The sequence below is a fragment of the Vulpes vulpes genome, chromosome 2 (genome assembly GCF_048418805.1).
Source record: "Vulpes vulpes isolate BD-2025 chromosome 2, VulVul3, whole genome shotgun sequence".
In the NCBI taxonomy this organism is placed as follows: domain Eukaryota; kingdom Metazoa; phylum Chordata; class Mammalia; order Carnivora; family Canidae; genus Vulpes; species Vulpes vulpes.
In genome coordinates, this window is record NC_132781.1 from 17,917,109 (window position 1) to 17,941,379 (window position 24,271).

The window sequence follows — 24,271 nt, forward strand, 5'->3', positions numbered from 1 at the left end:
CCAAATGTTCCTTACTGTGTGATTCCAGCCCTTGATGCACAGGAGAGTAGGTAGGCTCTGTAGAAGTAGAGTTGCAACTTGTCCATTTGAAATCTGTGATGTGAGATTTGTGCCAACTTTTTTCTTGCACCTCCCTTCTGGTACTTCAGGAACTTCTGGGAGAGATCAGGGCAGTAAGAATGTGCCCTTCCAGGATACACCTACAGCAGAGCCATTCCACCAAACTCTCGTGTTATGCCTGCCCTTAGTTGCTAAGATAATGATCTAAGAATCATTGATGCACTTTCCTTTTAAACATACAACAATAAAAATCAGTTATCATTCAGCTAGAATTTTTAAGTTCATTTGTTTTGTTTGGATTTAGGGCCATTATCATTTCTGATGAAAAGGAAAACAACCCAGAAGCTTCCTATATAGAAGGCTATGTCTGATGCATTCCAGAAACTGTTGGTTGCGGTTTTAGGTAAGACGTGCTTGATTGTTTTTGTTGTTGTTGTTGTTTGTTTGTTTGTTTGACCTTAAAGTACTTCATGTTCCTTGAGCAAATAAACTCATTTTGAAAAGTTAGTTGGATGAAAACACTTCATATTCTTTTATTCACCAAATGCTTCCAAAGCAGCAGTCTTAAATTTTTCCTTTTTGTATGTGTGAGACAAATGACAGCAAATATTTTTGTCCCCAGTGTAGAGATATACAGTGACTTGCCTCCACATAGGAAGTGTTTGACCCAATCTTCTTTCTTGATTGCTTGCCCATAACACAAAGTAGTGATATAGTGATTAGAAGCTTTGGGTATCTGTTGTCCATTTCTGTCTCTAGATTTCTTATGCAATTTTAGGTATTAGAGTCAAATTTGTAGGTATTTATTCTCTCTAGGCTGCTATTTGTTTATCTGCAAAGTAAGGTAATTCAACTTACAATATGGGGAAGATTGTAAGAGTAAACGAGATGATGAATATAAAAAGGTTAGAACTATCCCTGGAACATGGTAAGCAGACAAAACATGTCAACTTCTTATCATTATTGCTTTCCTCTTGGAGAATTTATTAGATTTAAAGTGTGATTGGTTTTTTGAATCAGTTCGGCTCAGTTTTTGTTTCTGGCACTGACATATTGAGTAAATATGATTCTGATGTAATGATCAACTATGTTTTTGTGAACCTTGAAAGTGGTCATCCTATTGAATACTGTTGATTGTATTCCCTATTGAGTTCTACAGTGCTGTGAATGTTACAGGCTGTGCTCAAAGGAAATTTTATTTTTTATATTATTTTATTTATTTATATTCTTAGAGAGGGAGGCATGGGAGGAGTAGAGGGAGAGGAAGAGAGAGCTAAACTTAAGCAGGCTCCAAGTCCAGCATGGACTCCAATGTGGGGCTTAGTCTCACAACCCTGAGATCATGACCTGAGCCAAAATCAAGAATCAGAGACTCAACAGACTAAGCTACACAGAGCCTTTTTTTTTTGTTGTTTTGTTTTTTTGTAGGGTTTTTTTTTGCCAGTTTTATAATTAGTAGAGAGTCCCCAAATAGTTGCTCCCCTGCTTCAGAGCCTTGAAGACTCTCCTAGCCCTGTTAAAGACTAGGAAATCCGGGCAGCCCTGGTGGCTCAGCGATTTGGCGCCACCTTCTGCCCAGAGCCTGATCCTGGAGACCTGAGATCCAGTCCCAGGTTGGGCTCCCTGAATGGTGAATGCTTCTCCCTCTACCTGTGTCGCTGCCTCTCTCTCTCTCTCTCTCTCTCTCTCTCTCTCTCTCTCTCATGAGTGAATAAATAAAATCTTTAAAAAAAGGCTAAGAAATCTTAGCTAAGGATTAGAAACTTTGTTTGCTTATAAGAATTGACCCTGACCCTGGATTGGTCACAGGTTTCCAGCTTGGGTAGCTCTTCCAGTGAAGATTGACTTCCGTGGTCATCAGATGGAATCTCCATTAGCTGTCAACTCTGACTAACCGTTTGGTTTGTTAGCCTCACCCTAATATGCCAACCCTCGCCCTAATATGCTGTGGTATCCATATACACATTCAAAACTCCTTAGGCTAAAAAGTCTTGTAGCTCTAGTTTGCCTTAAGGGAAATTGTATTGTCTATAAGGTACATAGGCCTGTTTCTGCCAGTAAAGTGTTCAGATGCATGCCCGCCCCCTCTCCAAAGTATTGTATATTGTATCTGCAAGGAGAGGAAAACTGGACTCCAGCTGGATTGAAAGCAGCAGGGAAGGGATCATCTCAAAAGGCTTCCAGAATAGAAGAATGGTGGTTGCCAGGGGCTGGGCTGTGGGTGGGATGGGGAGTTACTGTCGAATGGACACAGAGTCTCAGTTTGGGCACATGAAAAGAAAAATGTTCTGGAAATGGTTGCACAACAATGTGAATGTACTTAATGCCACTGAACTATACCCTTAAAAATAGTTATTACGAGAGACAGGGTCACAGATTTAGAAAGATACTTAATCCAGCCTCAAGATTGGTGTTGAATTAGGTAACATCTAGAAATCTCTTGAAGATAACGTACATTTATGTCTGTATTTGCATATCTATCTGTATCTTTGTAGGTAGATAGATGATAGGTAAATAGAGACATGTTTTGGTGGGCGGGGAAGATATGCTTTGGGGAGGGGATCTGGACAAACTGCTTTTAAATGTATTCTGGAAAAAAAATCTAAGGATATACCGGAATCTTTAGTATAAAAAAAAGGAAGGGTAATGAGAGAGAATAGAGCTATCAGATATTCAAGCATACGGTGCAGCATAATGATTTTTAAAGTGTGATTGGTTTCTCAGTAAATGAGATGGATTTATGGGTGGCTAGATGCGTCCAACATTGGACCTTTGATTTTGGCTTAGGTCATGATCTCAGGGTCCTAGATCCAGCCCTGAATTGGGGTTTCCACACTTAGCAGGGAATCTGCTTGGGATTCTCTCCCTCTCCTTCTGCCCCTCCCCCTACCAGTGCCTTCACATACATTCTCTCTCTCTCTCTCTCTCTCTCTCTCACACACACACACACACACACACACACACACACATATTTTTAAAAACTGAGAAGGAGGAGTGCCTTGGTGGCTCAGTGAGTTAAGTGTCTGCCTTTGGTTCAGGTCATGATCCCAGGGTCCTGGGATCAAGCCCCACAGTCAGACTCCCTTGTTCAGTGGGGAGTCTGCTTTTATCTCTCCCTCTGCCCCTCCGCCCTGCTGTCGCGCTTGATCTCTCTCTCTCTCTCTCTCAAATAAACTCTTTAAAAAATTGTTATGATAAAAACAGAAGTGTGAGATGAGAAAACTTCTAGGAAAATGCTTTTATTTTCTGCTTTTAAATTTCAAAAGAATGTCTAATGATGGGTTCTATTATTGTATACAGCAAATTTTATTTTTATTTTTTTATTGGAGTTCAATTTGCCAACATATAGCATAACACCCAGTACAGCACATTTTCGAACAACAAAAACTCTGAATTGATCCTCTTTAACTTTATTACAGAAAGTGGTAAAATAGCTGTGGAATACAGACCCTGTGAAGAGATTACAGATGCCAGAAACCAAGAGGAGCTACATGATTTAATTCAAGCACCCGGTTATTCAAGCTCAAGGGTTCCACAGCCACTATAACCATAATTTAAAGCAACTGACAGGATTTGGAAGACTATGGTTAGCTCTGTCATCTTTTGGGAAATGTGAAACTCTGAAACTGCTTTGAGTGCAGGGAATTTCTGGGGCTTTTCTTGAAGCCTTGGCCCTTGGCTCTGACCCCTTATTTGAAATTTGGAGAGCCAATTGCATCAGAGTGCTCCTAGAGTTGTGGACATAGAAGAGGACACAGCCTTTTAGAGCTCCCCTCAAACAGAATCTCAGGGACTTGGGAACAAAGTAACTATGGCCTTAAGTGAGATAATGGTACAGCATTTGCAAACCTTTATGTGCATTGGGACACCTGAGTGACTCAGTGGTTGAGCATCTGCCTTGGGTTTGGGGCCTGATCCCAGGATCCTGAGATGGAGTCCCACATCAAGCTCCCCTCAGGGAGCCTGCTTTTCCCTCTGCCTATGTCTCTGCTTCTCCCTGTGTGCTCTCATGAATAAATAAAATATATTTTTAATTGTCTTTCAAATAAGGTATATTACCCAGATATCAGTATCACATACACATCTTGTATGAAATATTTTGTTGAAGAACTTTTCTGCAACCCTAATGCTGAATTAGGAATTAAGTTGACAAAGTAATTTCTAAAATAAAATGCCAATGTTCTATATATTGAATGTTAAAAAAAAATAAAAGGAGCAAAGAATGTGTTTCATGTCATTAAGACCTTAATTTGGGGCTATATTCTGATTATTTAACTAACTCCGAAGTTGCAACATTTGTTTTGAAGGGAAGAGAGTAGAGAAAGAAAAGATGGTTACTTTCTGAAAAAGTATTTGAAGTTTTGTCTGTGCAAAATTCTTCTAATTCAATGTAAATCAAGCCAGTCAAGGAAATTTCAGACTTATCCAAGTTTACACTTTAAGAAGTCTAGCTTCCTGTGAACTGTGAGAGAAAGAGATTCAGTACTGATGCTATAGATTTCAGAAACCTGACTCTAACAACAGATCCATTCCTAAATAAGAGCAGTTTTGGAATTAGTTCCATTTAAAACCATTACTATGTGCTAGACACTGGGAATAGGATAAAATCCGTTCTCTCCTACAGCCCTGGTGGCCCAGCGGGTTAGTGCAGCCTGCAGCCCAGGGTGTGATCCTGGAGACCCTGGATGGAGTCCTGGGTAGTGCTCCCTGCATGGAGCCTGCTTCTCCCTCAGCCTGTATCTCTGCCTCTGTCTCTCTGAATAGATAAATCCTTAAAAACAAAACAAAACAAAAACCTACGTCCTCCAGAGCTTGTGCCAGACCATAAACACGGACCAAAATGAAACAGATTATAGAAAGGACAGTGAAGGAAGTAAAGGGGGTGCTAGTTACAGTGTTTCCAGAAAGTTTAACACGCTGACCTCAACATTTTAAGTGCCTTCTCCAGGCGTGCACACGGGGCAGACCTCTGAGAAATGGTGGTACTTGTTCTAGATTGACAGGTGTGTTGAGTGTAGGTGGGACTGGGAAGCTGAGGGCTAGTCCCTTGGTTTCAGACTCTCATTCCCAGAATGAATTGCTCACCTCTCCCCTACCCCATGCCCCCAAGCCCCTCCCACAGGAATTTGGAGCCATCACTGATTCAGTGGTAGGTGGCCTCCTCCTAACACAGTAGTGAATTAAAAATCAGACGTGCCTATTGAGAACTTAGGGGAAATGGCAGCATTTCAGAGTAACTGTAAAGTGCGCGCCCCTCCCCACTGTCCCCGCGCTTATTCTTCACGTCAGCCTCTTTTCTTAGAAACAGTATAGCCAGGGGGAGGAGGAATGTGTCTGGGATTTAAGCTCTGAAGAGGACAAGTTCGATCCGCCAGAATTGGACTAGCATTTTGTATCTCCCGGGACGCCAGGTCTTCTGCTTCCTTGGGAAACTGCTCCACACCCCGACCCTTACACCTCAGAGCGCTGGAGTCTGGGTCCATGCAGACTCCAGCAGCCCAAATGCTTCCCCTTAGCTCAGCGGGAGGTAGTGGTGGCCTTTGCAGGGGAAGGGAGGCTTGGCCTGGGGATTCTGGGGAAAAGGCTTGAAGGAGGGGCCTCAGGGCCAGCCGCACCCCAGCTGTGCCAAGCTACTAAAGGTGTCATAAATAAAGGGTGGGACGTAGGCGGGGGAGGGGCGCGCAGTTGCTAACAATGGGGGCATCGCCGGGCTCCCTGAACATTTCGGTTTCTCTGGCGAGACCGAGCGCCCCACTGCCTTGGGTCTCTGCTCCCCAGAGTCTCCTAGTATCATGTCCCGGCTTTGCTTCTGCGTGTTATTACTTCTCTTTACCTGGCAACCATTGTGGTTGTTGGGCCAGGCAGCTCCCATTCCGGAGTGGGCCCGTCGGACCTCCATCCATCGGAGATCCCCGGAACCCTGGTCTTCCCACTCCTCTGACCTCCCGCATGAATCACTCCAGGAACTTACCCCCCCCGCAGAGCCGGGGGGCTTTAATAACTTGAGGTCCTCTGCTCCAGCCCAGATATCGGCCCCGCCTAAGCAGTTGACTGAGACTTTGGTTCCATTCCTGGACACGGATTCAAATGGTGAGCTGCCCCCAGACACAGATCAGTATCTGAATGACAAGCCAACCCTGCCCGAGAGGCTTTTACAAGTGGTTCCAACCTTAGGTGATGAGAATCAGGCCATAGTTCTGCCTCCTCTACTCAAAAGTAAGATGAAAACTGGAGATGAGCCAGAGGATCACCAGTCATTGGAAGTACTTACTCCACCTCTGGACACTCAGAGTTTAAACCAAAGAAAGTTTTTTGTTTCATCCCCAAACCTGGACAAAGATCTAGTTCAGCATCGAAGGCTTGCCAAAGTTCTTATTGGAACTCCAATCCAATTTGCAAATAAAGAGCTCCTAGAACAACTGCAGGACGATTATTCAGATTCTGGTACGGATATCATATATCCTGAGGAAAACCGACCAATGGATTTTCCAGGGGGACCAGATCAACCCCCAAAGCTCCCTGAGGAGCTTGAAATTTCTTCACTCCTGCAGGAGACCCCTGCAGGACCTCTGCAGTCCACTTTAGAGGAACCTGAACCTTTTCTACCTGGGGTGGAGGCCCAGGCCAAGCATCCAGAGTCCCCCGAAGAGACAGAAACACCTCCACTTCTTCAGGACGCTCTATCTCAGCCTCCAGAGATCCTTAAGGAAGCTGGACATTCTGTAGGCCCACAGGAGGCCCCAGCTGAACCTTCAAGTACCCCTGAAGTCCAACAGGAAGCCTCAGCTCAACCTACAGAGGCACCTGAGGAAGTAGAACCTTCGACCCCTCAGGAGGCCCCAGCTCAGCCACCAGAGGAGGAGGTACCACCTCAGGAGGTAAATGTGCCATCTCTGAGTCAGAATGAAGCTCAGCAGCCAAAATTACACAATGTCACTGTTAAACCTGTATATTTGGCAATTACTGTAACTGTGACTCAGCCTCCACAGCACCCCAAGAAGGCTGAGCTTTCTCCAGGCCCACAGGAGGCCCCAGATCAACCCGAGGAGGCTGGGCCTACTCCAGTCCCACAGGAGACCCCAGCTCAGCTTGTAGAGCTCCCCAAGGAGGCTGAGCCTACTCCAGTTGCACAGGAGGCCTCAGCTCAGCCTGCAGAGCTCCCCGAGGGGGCTGGGCCTACTCTAGTCACACAGGAGGCCCCATATGGGCCTACAGAGGTCCCCGAGGAGGCTGGGCCTACTCTAGTCACACAGGAGGCCCCAGCTGGGCCTGTAGAGCTCCCTGAGGGGACTGGGCCTACTCTAGTCACACAGGATTCCCCAGCTCAGCTTGTAGAGCTCCCCGAGGAAGCTGAGCCTACTCTAGTCACACAGGAGGCCCCAGCTGGGCCTGCAGAGCTCCCCGAGGAGGAGGAGGCTGGGCCTACTCTTGTCCAGGAGGAGGCCCCAACTGTAGTTTCAGAGTTTCCCATCGAGTATCTACTTCAAAATCTACCTCAGAATGATGAGCTAATCGCTCCATTTAGAGTTCAGTATACAACTTACTTAAAGTTGCCCAGTGTTACATATAAATCTGTGGGTGTGGAATTTACCCTAACTCCGGAGCCTACAAAGGATGTTGAATCTGCTACAGTCCAGCAAAGGGGGCCACTTCAGCCTCTTGAGCAAACTGAGGAAGCAGAACCTTCTCCACCCCAGCAAGAGACCTCAGCTAAGCCTCCAGAGGAGGTTGAGCCTTCAAGTGAGCAGGAGCAACCAGCTCAGCCTTTGGAGCCTCCTGGGAGGATTGAACCTTCCCTAATTCAGCAGGACACCCCAGCTCAGACTACTCTAAGCCTACAGGAACCACCAGCCCACCTATCTGAGCCTATTGGGGAAGTTGAACCTTCAGTGACTCAGCAGGACACCCCAGTTCAGCCCCCCGAGAATCCTGAAGAGGTAAAACCTTCCCCCGAAGAGGAGGCCTCAGCTGAGCCTGCAGAGCTCCCTAATGAGGCAGAATCTTCAAACCAGCAAGAGACCCCAGGTCAATCGCCAGGGGAGATAGAATCTTCTGCAACCCTGCAAGAACAAGCAGCTCAGCCACCAGAGCTGTCTTTGGGGGAGGTGGAACCTATTCCAACCCAGCAGGAGCACCCAGCTCAACCTCTAGAGCATCATGAGGTGACAGTTGCCCCTCCAGGTCACCATCAGGTTCAACATTTAAACCTGCCCCATATCACTGTGAAACCTGCAGGCGTGCAGGTTACTGTAACACCAGAACCCACTACCGAGGTGGGACCTTTGCCAGTTCAGCATGAGTCTGTCGCTCAGCCCTCTGTGCCCCTTAATGTGGAACCTTTTGCAACCCAGCATGAAGCCCCAACTCTCCCTCCACAGTCCCCTGAGGAGATTGAACTTTTGCCATTTCAACAGGAGACTCCAACTGAGTCCCCAGAATCTCCCACGCAGGAGAAACCTCCAACACAGCAGGAGACCCCTGTTCAGACCCCTGGAGAGGTTAAACCTTCCACAACCCAACAGGACACCTTGGCTCAGGATTCACAGGCCCCTGAGGAGGGTGAATCACCTTCAACCCAGGAGGAGGCCCTGGCTCAACTTCCAGGGACTCAGGAAGAGAAGGAACCTTCTCCACCCCAGCAGGAGGCCCCTGCTGAGCTTCCACAAATCCCAGAGGAGGGTGAACCTTCCTCAATACAGGAGGAGAGCCAGGGTCATCATGCACAGACTTCCTCAATACAGGAGGAGAGCCAGGGTCATCATGCACAGACTCCTAAACCTTCTTCAACCCAGCAGGAGGCCCCAACCCAGTATCCACAGGCCTCCGAGGAGGGAGAACCATCTCCAGCTCAGGAAGAGGTTCCCACTCAATTTCCACAGATTCATGCAAAGAGTGAATCTTTAACCCAGGAGGAAAGCCAGGGTCAGCATCCACAGACCTCTGAGGAGGTTGCACCTTCTCCAATCCAACAAGAAGCCCCAGCTCAGCACCCACAGGCCTCCGAGGGGATCAAACCTCCTCTAACCAAGGAGGAGTCCCCAACTCAGCACTCTCAGACCCCAGAGGCGGGTGAGCCTTCTCCAACCCAAACAGAGACCCCAGCTCAGTATCCAGAGTCCCTTGAGGGCATTGAACCTGTTCTGGCCCACTCAGAGGCCACAATTCAACCTCCAAATCCCCTAGGGGAGGTTAAACCTTCTGAAACCCATCAGGAAGCCCCAAGTCAGCATCTACAGACCTATGAGGAAGTTAACTCTTCTGCCACTCAGCAAGAAGCCACAGCTCAGCATCCAGAACCTTCTGGTGAGGTTGAACCTTCTCCAACCCAGCAGGAGGTCCCAGCTCACTCTCCAGAGCATCATGTGGTAACAGTTTCTCCTCTAGGTCAGAGTCAAGCTGAGCTTTTACTCTTCCCCAAAGTCCCTGTTAAACCTGTGGATCTGGCACTTATCATAACTCCAGAGTCCACTAATGAAGTTGAAACTTCTCTACCCCAACAAGAGGCCTCAGCTCAGTCTGCTATGTCCCCAGAACAGTTGGAACCTGCTGCAATCCAGCAGGAGTTTCCAGAACAACATCCAGCCCCTGCTGAAAATGTTGAACCTTCTCCAGTCCAGCAGGGAGTCCCAACACAGACTGGAGATCTTCCTGAGGAAACTGAACTTTCTCCAAGCCAGCAGTGGAGCCCATCTCTGCCTCAGATGCCTGTTGTAGGTGTAAAACCTTCTCAGGTCCAGCCTGAGCACCAGGCTCAACCTCCAGAGTCCTCTACAGATATTGTAGCTCAGCCTCCAGTACATCATGAGGTGACATTCTCACCTCTAGGTCCTGGTGAAGCTCAGCATCCAATGTTGCCCAATATCACAGCAAAACCTGTAGATCTGGAGGTTTTCATAACTCCAGTGCCCACTAAGTTTGAACATTCTCCAGGGCAGCAGGGGGCCCCTGCTCAAGCTCCAGTTCCCCCTGAGCAGGTTGAATTTTCTCCAGCCCAGTCCAAGCTTCTTTTCCAGTCTCCAGAGACCCCTGAAGATGAATTTCCTCCAGGCCAACAAGAACTCATAGTAGAGACTCCAGACCCTCTTAAAGAGATGGAGCCTACTTCAGCCCAACAGGAGGTCCCAGCTGAGCCATCAGAGCCCCCTAAGGAGATTGAACCATCTGCAAATGAGTATGCAGTCTCAACTGAGTCTCCAGGGCCCACTGAAGACGTCAAACCTCCAACCCAACCAGAGGTTCCAGCTCAGCCTCCTGTTCCCCAGCAGGTCCCAGCTATATCTCCTGAGCCCCCTCAGGAGGCAGAGCCTTCTCCCACACAACAGGAATCCCCAGCCCAGTCTTTAGAACTTGCAGACAAAGTGGAACCTCTTCCAGTCTCTCAAGAGACCCCTTCTCAGCTTCTGCAGTTTCCTGAGAGGGTGGAATCCTCTCCAGTCCTGCAAAAAGTTCCATCTCTACCTCTAGAGCCCCTTAAGGAGGTAGAACTTTCTCCAGACCAACAGGTGGCACAGACTCAGCCTTCAGAGCTCCCTGAGAAGCTAGAGTCATTTCCAATTCTGCAGCAGGCTTCAACTCAGTCCCCAGAGCCCCATCAAGAATCAGAACCTTCTCCAGCTCAGCCTCCAGAGCCATCTAAGGAGGTTGAACCACAACTTCCAGTCCATAATGAGATGACAGTTCCAGCTCAAGGACAAGATCAAGCTCAGCATTCAAGCTTGCCCAGTGTCACTGCTAAACCTGTTGACCTGGAGCTTACTGCACCTCCAGAGCCTTCTACAACCCTGCAGCAGACTCTAGCCCCTCCAGAGGATCCAGAGGTGACACTTCGACATCCAGAACATGTTGAGGCTCAGAGTCCAAATTTGTCTGAAGTCACAGTTCAACCTTTAGATCTGGAGCTTACCATAACACCAGAACCCATTACAGAGGTCGAAACTTCAACCATGCAAGAGACTCCAGGTCCTCCTTTAGAGCCACCTGAGGAGTTTGTAGTTCAGCCTCCCATGTATCAGGAGGTGACAGTTCCAACTCCAGGTCAGGATCAAGCTCGGCATCTATTGCTACCCAATGTAACGGTTCAGCCTTTGGACTTGGAGCTTACATTACCTCCAGAACCCACCACGAAAGTTGAACATTCTACAACCGTGAAAGAAACAACTGCTCCTCCAAAGGACCTGGAAGTGACATTTGCACATCAAGAGCAGGTTCAAGCTCAGCATCCAATCTTGACTGAAGTCACAGTTCAGCCTTTGGACCTGGGGCTTACCATAACTCAACAATTCACTAAGGAGATTGAACTTCCTCAACCTATGCAGGAGACTCCAATCCAGCTTCCAGGGCCACCTAAGGAGGTTACTGTAGCTCAATCTCCAGTATATCAGGAGGAGACCATTCCAACACCAGGTCGGAATCAAACTCAGTATCCATCAACACCCAATGTAACAGTTCAACCTTTGGACCTGGAGCTTACTGTAAGTCCAGAACCCACTACAGAAGTTGAACATTCTACAGCCCTGAAAAAGACTACAGCTCCTCCAAAACACCTGGAGGTGACATTTGCACATCTCGAGCAGGTTCAGTCTCACCGTCCAAACTTGACTAAGGTCACAGGTCAACCTTTGGACCTGGAACTTACCATAACTCCAGAATCCACTACAGAGATTGAACTTTCTCCAGCCATGCGTCTAGAGCTGCCTAAGGAACTTGTAGCTCAACCTTCCATATATCAAGAGGCAGCAGCTCCAACGTCAGCTCAGGATCAAGCTCAGCACCTGTGGTCACCAAATGTGACAACACAACCTTTGACCCTGGAGCTTACCATAACTCCAAAACCCACTACAGAGGTTGAACAGTCTACAACTCTGCATCAGACTACAGCTCCTCCAAAGGACCTTGAGGTGACATTTCCACCATCAGAGCAGGTTCAGGTTCAGCATTCAACCTTAAATAAAGTCACAGTTAACCCTTTGGACTTGGGGCTTACCATAACTCCAGAACCTACTACAGAGACCACACCTTCTCCAACCATGCAAGAGACCCCAACTCAACCTCCAGAGCCACCTAAGGAGGTTGTAGTTCAATATCCATTCCCTCAGAAGTGGACAGTTCCAACCCTAGGTAAGGATCAGGCTCCGTATCCAACTTTACCCAGTGTCACAGTTCATCCTATGGACATGGGACATACCATAACTCCAGAACCTACTACCCAGGTTGAACGTTCTACAACCACCAAGACTACAACTCCTCCTCCAAAGAACCTTGAGATGAAGCTTGCGCATCTCGAGCAGATTCAGAATCAACATCCAAACCTGACTGAAGTCACTGTTCCACCTATGGACCTGGAAATTACTGTAACTGCAGGATCCAATATGGAAGTTGAACCTTCTCCAGCCATGCAAGAGACCCCAACTCAGCCTCCAGAGCCACCTAAGAAGGTTGTAGTTCAATATCCATTTCATCAGGAAGTGATGATTCCAACTCCAAGTAAGGGTGAAGGCCAGCATCCAGAATCACCCAGCATCACATTTCATCATGTGGGCTTGGGGCTTACCATTACTCCAGAACCTATTACAGAGGCTAAACATTCTGCAACGACGAAGACTACAGCTCCTTCTCCAGCGGGCCCTGAGGTGACACATGCACATCGAGAGCGTGTTGAGAGTCAACAGCCAAACCTGACTGAAGTCACTGTTCCACCTATGAACTTGGAAATTACTGTAAGTCACCAACCAGAGTCATCTGAGTCCGTTCTCCCCCCAGCTACTCAGCACTCAGTGGTGCATTTTGCAAAATACTCCCCAGAAAAAACTGAGCAGCCAGAACAGAATGTTACCACAAACGTCAACATATGTGAGCTCTGTACCTGCAAAGATGAGATGCTGTCGTGTACTGGTTTCAGCCCAAAGCAGAGGCTCCGCAGAGTGCCTGTGCCAGAGCCCAACACGAACAACACCTTCACCATCTTGTAAGAATTGCCTTTTCTCATTTGCTCCCTGCCTCCTGCTTGACACAGCAGCCTTTCTTTGAGGTCTTCCTGGGCCTTCGTCATCTCCCCAACCATGTTGACTGACTCTCTCTTTTTACCTTTTCTTTGTCAACTGTCCTTATCTTCATTTTCCTGTTTGCTGTGGTTCCCACGTCTGCACTCGTTTACTTGTAATTGTCCTTATTCTTTATCCAGTTTTTTTAGCCCCATGATTTCATCCCTTAACCTCTACTCTCCCATCTTTATAGCAACATGTCCCTCTTTCCATCTCCTTGGTGATATACAAAAAAGTGGTTGAGAGTAGAGATTCTGGAATTAGACTGCCTGGGTTTGAATTGAGTTCTGTCACTTATTAGCTTTTGATTCAATTTCCTTATCTATAAAATGGGGTAAAAGTTACTACCTTGTGGGATTATTGTGAGATTTGGTGAGTTAATACATATAATACACGTTTTCAGTGCCTCGCATATATGTGAGTGTTAGCTCTTATTTGATTCCTCAGCTATGTTTAGAACTCATCTTTGTCCCTTGGTTTTCTATTTACAGCCCCCATTTTGTGCCCAGCCCAGGACTCAGTACTGTGGCAGCCATGCAAGTATGGCATTGTCTTTAGAATATGAAATAATAGGTGGAAAGAAAGGAAATAGGCATAGAAAGACAGGTGACCTATGATTAAGTACAGACTATCGGTGCTGTAAGTCACCAGAATCTGTAATCAATGGGTGTAGGGGTCAGAGAAAGCTGCATGGATGAGCTAAAACTTCAGCTGAGATTTAGAGTGGCTATGATTTGTTAAATACAGCAAGAATAGGGAGTATGGTCTAAGCAAAGGCACAGCTGAAAGAATGATCAGGAATTAAGAATTAGCTTAGGAGGGCAGCCCCAGTGGCTCAGCGATTTAACGCCGCGTTCAGACCAAGGTGTGATCCTGGAGACCCGAGATTGAATCCCACATCGGGCTCCCTGCATGGAGCCTGCTTCTCCCTCTGCCTTTCTCTCTGTGTGTCGATCATGAATAAATAAATAAAATCTGAAAAAAAGGCATTAGCTTAGGAAACAGTGAAAGATACGATTATGAAAACCCTTGACTATCAGATGGAAGGGTCTGAAAGTTATGCTGAGATATAGAGAGTCATTGAAAGTTTTCCAGAAAGACATATGTATCACCAGAACAAGAGGATTGTTTTCTATTCCCTATGTACAGAGATCTAAAGAGGAAAGCTTGATCCAGGGAAACCAGAAAGAATGGTCTAGCAAAAGCTGGGAGTAAAGTGACAAGGGGCCAGATCAGAATGGCTGTGATAGGAGTAGAAAGAAAATCCTGAGAGCACCACAGAGGAGAAGCAACAAGACTGCGTAACTGCTGAGGGGAGTAGTGGGTAGGGTGCATCCAGACAAGAGAAAAATCAACTATAACCCTCAGAAATTTCTGTCCCGGATGAGCAGGTGGAAATACAGCAGTTGGGAAGGACAGCCAGGTGGAGGGAGATAAATTCAGGTTTAGGCATCTTTTATCAGGGAACATAAAGCAACCAGAAGGCATTTTGGTTGACTGGAAATGGCCACTAGGCAGATGGGCAGATGGCTATCTGTTTTGCTTTATTTCTGGCTCCCCTGAAAAAAATGTGTATGTAAACGGAATGGGGGGGATTCCTGGGTGGCTCAGCGGTTTGGTGCCTGCCTTCGTCCCGGGGCGTGATCCTGGAGTCCAGGGATTGAGTCCCGCGTCGGGCTCCCTGCCTGGAGCCTGCTTCTCCCTCTGCCTGTGTCTCTGCCGCTCTCTCTCTCTCTCTCTCTCTCTGTCTCTCATGAATAAATAACACCTTAAAAAATGAATAGGTAAGTTGTTGCTGAGGGAAGAAGGTAAGTTAAAGGTAAGATTCAGTCATATACGGAATTAGTGATTAAAACTGAACTCAGGCATTTCATAGCTTCTTTGAAATACTTGCAATTCATGGATACATTCTCATTTTTTTTAATGTCACAAGCATATAGGATAAAATGTGAAAATCCCACCAGACCCCCCCTACCACCCATAAGATAACTCCTGTTACCATTTTGGTGTCTGTCCTTCCCATCACTTTCCTTTGCAATTTTTCCCCTAATCAGGTAATACTTTTTATTCCTTGCTCAGTGATTTGTTGCTTTTCCCTGTGTAACATGTCTAAGAAATCTCTCCATATTAGTTCCTCTCATTTCTAACTTCTCCTAACAGCTGGAGAGATTTCAAAAGAAGTCACTGGGCCAAAGCTTTGGTGTTCCTGGCATAGGATTTCTTTACCTCTGTTTGCTGGCATAGGATTTCTTTACCTTTGTTTTCTTTACCTTTGTTTTATACTTTCTTTTTTTGCCATTTTTCGGTTGAATTATTTTCTCATTGATTTACAGAAAGAACCATTTTAGACACATAGAAGTGATTTGGAGAAAAATACCTATATTCATAAAGTAATTAACTGGCATTATCTATCCAAGAAATTAGACAGATAGGAAGTTCCGGTTCTAAGGAGATGGCTTGTTTACACCAATGGCCCCACATTTCCTTATTAATTGTGCAAACTGGGATGCTGATAGCTATGGATATTAAGAAGCTGGTATTTTCTGCATTTGAATATTCCCCCAAGGTTGCCAATGATTCTTTTACTTATTCTGTTCATTCTTTCCTAACTAGTCAAGGATCTGAACTGTGTTTCTTCACAGAAATTTCCAAGGAAACTCTATTTCTTACATTGAGGAAAATACATGGAAGCCATACCGTTGGACTGAGAAATTGTGAGTATATTTTCTCCAAATACGAATACAAAAAACTGCGTCCTAAGATCCTTCTTAGTCAAGAATTTTGAAGTCAGTATCTTGGAGGAAAGGTATTTCCCCCTCCATATCCCAAATCAACCTCTTTTGATGGCAATTCTATGTTTATCTTGAAAATTGAATTTGACAGGCTCTCTTTAAAATTTAGAGTCAATCTAAACTTATTTTCCATTATATAGGAATACATGATGATATCCTCAATATATCAAAATGAAAGAATAGATAAAGTGAACATCTTCTTTGTGTTCTGATCCCCTACCACGGAGATAGCCACTACTCTGGATTTAGTATATATCTTTCCAGATCTCTTTCCATGCATTTGTCTACATACATATTTATAGACAACAAAATAGGTTTGTTGTGGGAATTTTCTTACCTTGTTTTTGTTTTTTGTTTTTACATAAATGATAACTTCCTACAACTTGATTCTTTTGCTTATGCTTATGCTTATTTTGATTCTTTTATCTTATGTCTTAGATTTCTTTTAGTACATAGATAGGGGGTTACCCCATTCATGTATATGCCTGTGTAATATATTCGAAGTATGAATGTATATAGTAATTCTCCTATTGATGAATGTTTAGACTGTGTCCCATTTTCTTGTCACATGCGCTGCTGTAGTGAACTGCCTCAACCATGCATCTTTGTGTATGTGGGCAGGTATTTCTGTAGAATAGATATCTAGAAATGGAATTGTTTGACTAAAGACTATGTAGATATAAAATTTTAATTGCCTCAAAAGAGTTGTGCCAACTTAAACTTCAACCCATAGACCATGACAGCATTCACATCCTCATACCACCCACTACTGGATATTCTCCATTTCTTGGCTGATCTGATGGGTGAATAAAAGGGGTCCCATGTGAATTTGAAGTTTTCTGATTACTTGTAAATTTAAATACCTATGTTTACTGAACATTTGTATTTCTTGAGTGAATTTTCTGTCCTTTGCCAATTTTCTGTTATCTTTTTAAAAAATTGATCTGTAGAAAAAGTCAATGTAGACACAAGTGTTTTTAGAAAAAAATATTACAATCAAAGCAATTAACTGGTGTTTTTATGAGAGTTTTGTGTCATATCATTAGTGCAACTTGAGCAGAGAAGTCATAAATGACTCCTGAATTAACAATAAAAGACATAGTAATCATAGCAATCTAAAAATAGAGATTATGATCCCTCTAAAGTAGATTTCGCCCCTCAGTTTGATATCTTATTGGTAAGGGAGAAATGCTAGAACTAGGCATTTGTTTTTTATTTTGTGAATTTCTTAAATACTATGTGTAGTTTATATTTCTCCATGATAGTGTCTGACTGGGAGATTTTATTTCCCGAACTTATAAGAAAACTGAAAATAATTGTCACAAGAAATAAATAACGTTAGTTTTCTTTAGGGAATGGAGGGGGATGGGTGGGCTGAGGACAAGGGTAGGAGAAAAACTTTGCGTTGTGTACTATATACCTTTGGAATTTTGGGCCATGTGAATATATATTAGATATTTTTAAAAAAATGAATTGAAATTAAAAAATTAATTTTTAAAAAGCATGTGTTTGGGAATTTATATACTAGAACACGAATGTGGTAAGTCCTGCAGATGTCTGGTTCAGCTTGAGGGTTATACCTTGTAAGCAGAGGTTCCTAACTATGGATCACTGCTCTCCTGGGGCAGGATTTTAACCTTTGTTTCTATATATATAAATATCTATTGGATGATATCTGCCAACAGTAGAATGAATAAAGTGTGGTATAGTCATAAAATGGAACACTATTTGTTTGAACCATAAAGCCACATAAGTAATCTCAAATTTTCTGATAGCCACTTAAAAATTAAAAGTAAAAAGAAAGAGATGACATAAATGTTAATATATTTTGTTTAGCTCTTATATCCAAAATATTATTTTGACATATAATTATTATACCCATTATTAGTAAGATAGTCTACGTTTTATACTGTCTTCAAAATATCCAATATCATTTCTACATGTAATCAGTATAAAAATTATTGAGAGTTTATGTTCTTTTTTCCATAGTAACTCTTTGAAATCTCAATTTGATTGCTAATCTTTTATCAAGAATACTTGATCTGTATTTAGATTTCATAAAAATTACAGTTGAAAAAGTGATATCACATACCTACATTGTTGCAAACATATTTAAACATTTTCTAATAACTGTTGAGTATCAGTTTTTTCATTTGTATTTTAAAGTAAATAAAATTAAATTAAAAATTCAGCTCCTCAGTCACCCTAGCCACTCCCAAGTATTCAGTAGCCACATGTAGCTAGACATGCAATACTAGGTATTGAAATGAACCAACCTCAGCTACATGCAACAACATAATGAATTTATAAGATAATATTGAGTGAAAGAAGCAACATAGAAAATAATACCTGTGATTCCATTTATATAAAGTTCAAGAAGTGACAAAACTAAATTATGTTGTTTACGGCTGACATATGATAGGTAAAACTACATTTAAAAAAGCAAGGAAATTAGAGGTCCCTGGGTGGTTCAGTCAGTTAAGTGTCCAACTCTTGACTGGGCTCAGCTCATGATCTCAGGGTCATGGGATAGGGCTCCACACTCAGCCAGGAGTCTGCTGGAGATTCTTTCTCTCCCTTTGCCCCTCTCCCATCAATTAATCTTTTTTAAAGATTAAAAAAGGCAAAGAAATTATTAAAGTCAGGATAATGGTTACTTCTGGGGAATCAGAGAGAGGGTTGTGATTGGAAGGGGCACACTGAAGCCTTCTGGGATGCTGGCAGGGCTTTTTCTTGATACAAGTGGTGTTTCATGAATATTTGCTTTATAATTATTAAACTGAATATTTATGTTATGTACACTTGATGTGCATTTTTTTAGTTCTCAAAAACTTTTTTTTTTTTTGGTTGGGGAAAAAAAATCAAATGACTTTACCTATAGTGCTGCTCTATTTGTGTATGGGGCTTCCAACATAGAATTTAGAAGAAGAGAGGAGGGAAATGTCAGTTCTGCCAATATTGTTGTCATCTAAACCAGGGTTCTAGCAGAGACTGTGATCCAGAGAGTAGACATTAAATATGCATTTTGGTTCAGATAGTGGATGGCTGCGTGTGTGTGTGTACGTGTGTGTGTGTGAGAGAGAGAGAGAGAGACAGAGAGAGAGAAATAAAGAAAAAAAAAAGGATTTTAGTGGAAACAGCGCAGAGCTCAGTACTCCTAAATTAAAGAAGAATTAGAATATTTAGGTGGCACCATTACACAGGTTTCCCTCCCAGATGGGAGTTAGTCCTGTGTAGTAAATAGTTGTAGTTGTTTTGCATTTTGATGCAGAAATAACCTTTTCATTTTTCAGAATTCTCAGTGAAAATTATTTGACTGAATTACATAAGGACTCATTTGAAGGCCTGCTATCTCTACAGTATTTGTAAGTTAATTAATCACTTATTATGAGTTTTTAGTTATATTATCTGTAAAATAAATATGGGGTTCAAATTAGATAATCACTACAATTTCTTCTAACAATAAAATTCCATCTCTAGCATTAAATATCTCATATGCATTTTCAGTTTTTTAATTCTATAGACAAGACAAAGATAGAAAAAGACCCTTCAGTTATACAGCAAAAGGGGTAATTAGGTCTGAGCAATTATGGATGCACATACGAACCTGTCTTGTAAGTGTTCATATACCGTGTGCTTACATTTATACTTAGTTTATGGCTCATGGATCAAATCATGCTCAGGTCTGTCTTTACACAGCCTATGAGTTAAGAATGATTTTTATATTCTTAAAGGGCTGTAAAAGAGAAAAGAAGAGAAAGAGAAGAATATATGACAGAGACCATAGATGGCCTGCAAAGCCCAAAATGTTTACTATGTGGCTTTTACAGAAAAGGTTTGAAAAAGTTGGTTTAGTAAAATGAGAGGAATTAAAATTAACCTCAAATTGTCACCTACAGGACAAGAAAATATAGAACACTTACATTATTTTGATGCCATTAACCCAGAATGTTTTTAGTAACTTAATCTAAATTAAACATTTAAATATTAAATATTTAAGCAGGTGAATTATGTAAGCAGTATTATCAAGTACCTATTAAGTTACCAAGAGAGCATATTAAGGATTTCAATGGGAATTCTAGCACCAGTATTACAAATAGATGTTTAAAATGATGGTTAAGGGGCACCTGGCTGGCTCAGTTGATAGAGCAAGTGACTTTGGATCTTGAGGTTGTGGGTTTGAAACCCACACTGGGTATAGAGATTACTTAAGGAAAAAAAATCTTTAAAGTAAAATACAATGATGGTTAAGTGGTATGTTTAGAAATGTTTACATTAAGCAAACATATCAGAAATGCCCCTAATTTCACTAATTATAAAATAAAATCTCCCCAGCCTCATTGTCAAGGAGGAAATGCTTCTTTAGTATTTCTAGGTATACATGCAGAGATACCATGTTCTTTGCTATAAAGGTTCAATTTTTATCTTTGTCTGTGGCATCCAGAGCTGTGTAAGTCATTAATCCCTATTAATGATGCTCTTGAGCAAATAGAGTCTTCTTGCAAATGTAGAAGGTTTAAGGATAGTGGGTAAAAAAGAGCATGATATGACACTAAGAATAGTCCTTTAAGTTATCAAACCTTCCAAGTCTTAGGGGACAACCACTCTTGTATTGGTTTTCTTGGCTACTTCTGCCATGTGGACACTAAACTTTACAAACACCGTTTGGAGAAAATCAAATGAGATAAACTGCTCAAAGGATTAGGCACTTCAATACTACTACCATGAAATACTTTGTAAGCCAATTATTTTATGTTAGCTGAAGGGTTCTCATTCATTTAAAAAAAAAAAAAAAAAAAGGTCAATCCAAAGCTAATATGACAGGCACTATGCCCAGTATCATAGGCTCTCAGATGATTAAGACAGGCTTCCTACCCCTGTAGGAACTCATGATCTCACAAGGAAAATAAACAGAAGCTCAAACCATAATGCATAAAGCACTAAGTGGATGACAAAGTGCTGAAGAGGTGCAGAAGAGGGAGCCATAAAGTCATAAAACCACATTTCTTTTTACACAGTCATTTTGTTTCTGCTATTCACTACCCAGCTCTTTATATTTATTTTCTAAATATTTGAGTTTGTTTCATGTCCGTGTGTCAATTTTATTTTATTTTTCAATAATAAATTTATTTTTTATTGCTCAATTTGCCAACATACAGAATAACACCCAGTGCTCATCCCGTCAAGTGCCCCCCTCACTGCCCATCACCCATTCACCCCCAACCCCCGCCCTTCTCCCCTTCCACCACCCCTAGTTCGTTTCCCAGAGTTAGGAGTCTTCCATGTTCTGACTCCCTTTCTGATATTTCCTACCCATTTCTTCTCCCTTCCCTTCTATTCCCTTTCACTATTATTCATATTCCCCAAATGAATGAGGACATATAATGTTTGTCCTTCTCCGATTGACCCATTTCACTCAGCATAATACCCTCCAGTTCCATCCACGTCGAAGCAAATGGTGGGTATTCTTCATTTCTAATGGCTGAGTAATATTCCATTGTATACATAAACCACATCTTCTTTATCCATTCATCTTTCGATGGACACCGAGGCTCCTTCCACAGTTTGGCTATTGTAGACATTGGTGCTAGAAACATCGGGGTGCAGGCATCCTGGCGTTTCATTGCATCTGTATCCTTGGGGTAAATCCCCAACAGTGCAATTGCTGGGTCGTAGGGAAGGTCTATTTTTAACTCTTTGAGGAACCTCCACACAGTTTTCCAGAGTGGCTGCACTAGTTCACTTTCCCACCAACAGTGTAAGAGGGTTCCCTTTTCTCCGCATCCTCTCCAGCATTTGTGGTTTCCTGCCTTGTTAATTTTCCCCATTCTCACTGGTGTGAGGTGGTATCCCATTGTGGTTTTGATTTGTATTTCCCTGATGGCAAGTGATGCAGAGCATTTTATCATGTGCGTGTTGGCCATGTCTATGTCTTCCTCTGTGAGATTTCTGTTCATGTCTTTTGCCCATTTCATGATTTGATTGTTTGTTTCTTTGGTACAAATGACATATCAGATAAAGGGCTAGTTTCCGAGATCTATAAAGAACTTATTAAACTCAACACCAAAGAAACATGTGTCAATTTTAAACATGGTCAACAACGCAGATGAACACAACTAGTCCATACTTTCAAGCATTTTATGCTCAGAGTAAAAAGGATGCAAAAATAACTATATTAAAAATAAATTGGAATGCCTGGCTGGCTGAGTTGGTAGAGCATGTGGCTCTTGATCTCGGGGTCATGAGTTCAAGCCCCAGGCTGGGCGTGAAGCCTACTTTAAATTTTTTTACGATAGAAGAAGAAGAAATGGATATGGGCAATGAGAGGTATAAATTGGTTTTGGAATACAGATGAGGGAGAAAAGACTTCGCATTGGATCAAGGAAACTATTAGAGCAATGCTGTTTCAACATGACCTTTAAGAGCTATTGGGTATCATCAGAAAGACATTTTAGGGAGAATAAGCTTACAAAGGAGACCGGGAGAAAGGCAAAAAACAGGAAAAATATCTTGAGTACCTGTAGAGTAGGAGATTAGAGCTAGTCTTCTAGGATTTTGAAGGCCATGGATTAACATGCCACGCTACTGGATTATCACGGCAGTGCTCCAGGACAAGCTTTAAACTGCAACGGAAAAAGAAAGAAAGAAAGAAACTGCAACAGAGTCATTTGGAGGGCGTGTCAGAAAACAAGCTCCACCTAATCCAGCATGGATTAGAAAGGGAGAGACTAGAGATGACAATGCCATTCTGAGGAGTAGGTGGAAAATGAGGGACTAAGGTGGAATCAATGGAAGCATGAGGGTCAACTATTATCAAGAATGGGTGTTTTCAAATAAAAATCCAGTACTATGTGGTGTTTTTTGTTGTCTCACCACTTGCAACTGAAACAATTAATAAATTCATGGAATATTAAGGCAAATGTACAACCAAAAATGAATTTCTATTAACATGATGATATGATTCTGAGTTAGTTCAAATTTATGTATTGATTAGAGGAGTAACTTCCTTTCAATTTAAATGAAAGGATATCTTTTATTTTTTCTGATATTGAATTGGCCTAGAAAAATAGAACTAAACCAAGGAGGTGTTCCAAAATGAGAATATCCCTTTTAATATTAGAAATTATAATTATAGGGGCACCCGGTTGGTGCAGTTGGCTGAGCATCTGACTCTTGGTTCTGGCTCAGGTCACAATCTCTGGATCCTGAAATGGAGCCCCCTGTTGGGCTCTGCACTCAGTGAGGAGTCTGCTTGGGATTCTCTCTCCCTCTCCCTCTGCTCCTCCCACTTGTGCATGTGCACAAACACACACTCTCTAATAAATAAATATTTTTAAAAAAGAAATTATAGGGGCAGCCTGAGTGGCTCACCAGTTTAGCGCCACCTTCAGCCCAGGGTGTGATCCTGGGGACCCTGGATCCAGTGCCACGTAGGGCTCCCTGCATGGAGCCTGCTTCTCCCTCTGCCTGTGTCTCTGCCCATCATTCTGTGTGTCTATATGAATAAATAAATAAAATCTTTTTAAAAATAAAGAAAGAAATTCTATGTGGAGGTCAAAACTTTGAGCTCATAATCTAGAAATTGATGAGGCCTCAAATGTCCTCTAATCAATTCTTCTGCTCTCAGGAAAGATTACTTCCAGAATCTATCAAGAGCTGTAGTTACTTGTTTCATTTATGAAAGTGAGACTCTTTTAAGAGAGATGAGGAGAGTTAGGGGCTCTGGAAGGTTCAAATAACAATTCCTAAGGTTCAGAGTTTAGGCAAAAGCTACTTATTCAATACTATCGGCCTACTAATTAGGTATCTAATGGCTAATTGAGGCAATATTTTCCTTTTACTTTTCCTAGAGATTTATCCTGCAATAAGATACAATCTATTGAAAGACGTACATTTGAAGCACTACCTTTTTTGCAGTTTATGTAAGTTACAAATATAATTTCATTATATTTGGAATTTTTGTTAAACTTAATTGTAAACCTCTTTGTTACAATCATTTTGAAATATGATTGTAATTTTATTAGTAGAAAGCTACTAAAATTATGTAGCGAACCTTTTTTGTCTGTAGCAAAGAGTAGTGTAAGAATTATTATACAGATCAGACTGAATCATTCTAGAGCAGTGGTCTCTACCAAAGTCATTTTGTACCCAGGTGACATTTGGAAGTGTCTGGAGACATTTTTGGTTGTCAGACTGTAGATGTGCTACTGGCATCTAGTGGGCAGAGGCCAGAGATGCTGCTAAACACCCTATAATGCACAGGACAGCCCCTCCTAACAAAGAGGATCCAACCATAAATGTCAATAGTGCTGATGTGAAATATTTTTCTAGAGAAATAAAGATTACCTAACACAAATATTTATGGAGCACTTACTGATT

General features: G+C 42.6%; 1 protein-coding gene and 1 long non-coding RNA gene across 12 annotated transcripts in view; one reads left to right on the forward strand and one right to left on the reverse strand.

The window, feature by feature from the left end:
• Positions 1 to 3,272: 3,272 nt before the first annotated feature.
• LOC140598025 (uncharacterized) lies at positions 3,273 to 13,028 on the forward strand. The gene is made up of 2 exons (XM_072751230.1): positions 3,273 to 12,543; positions 12,820 to 13,028. Exons 1-2 carry the CDS (start codon positions 5,853 to 5,855, stop codon positions 13,026 to 13,028), a joined length of 6,900 nt encoding a protein of 2,299 aa, XP_072607331.1. The 5' UTR covers positions 3,273 to 5,852.
• A 7,964-nt stretch (positions 13,029 to 20,992) lies between these two features.
• Positions 20,993 to 24,271, reverse strand: part of LOC140597725 (uncharacterized) — a 41,092-nt gene continuing 37,813 nt past the window's right edge. For all 11 annotated transcript variants that reach the window (XR_011999607.1, XR_011999608.1, XR_011999606.1 and 8 more), the window contains 2 exons: positions 23,264 to 23,387; positions 20,993 to 22,515 (listed from right to left, as the gene is read on the reverse strand). This is a non-coding gene — a long non-coding RNA (uncharacterized lncRNA). The remainder of the gene's footprint in view (positions 22,516 to 23,263; positions 23,388 to 24,271) is intronic.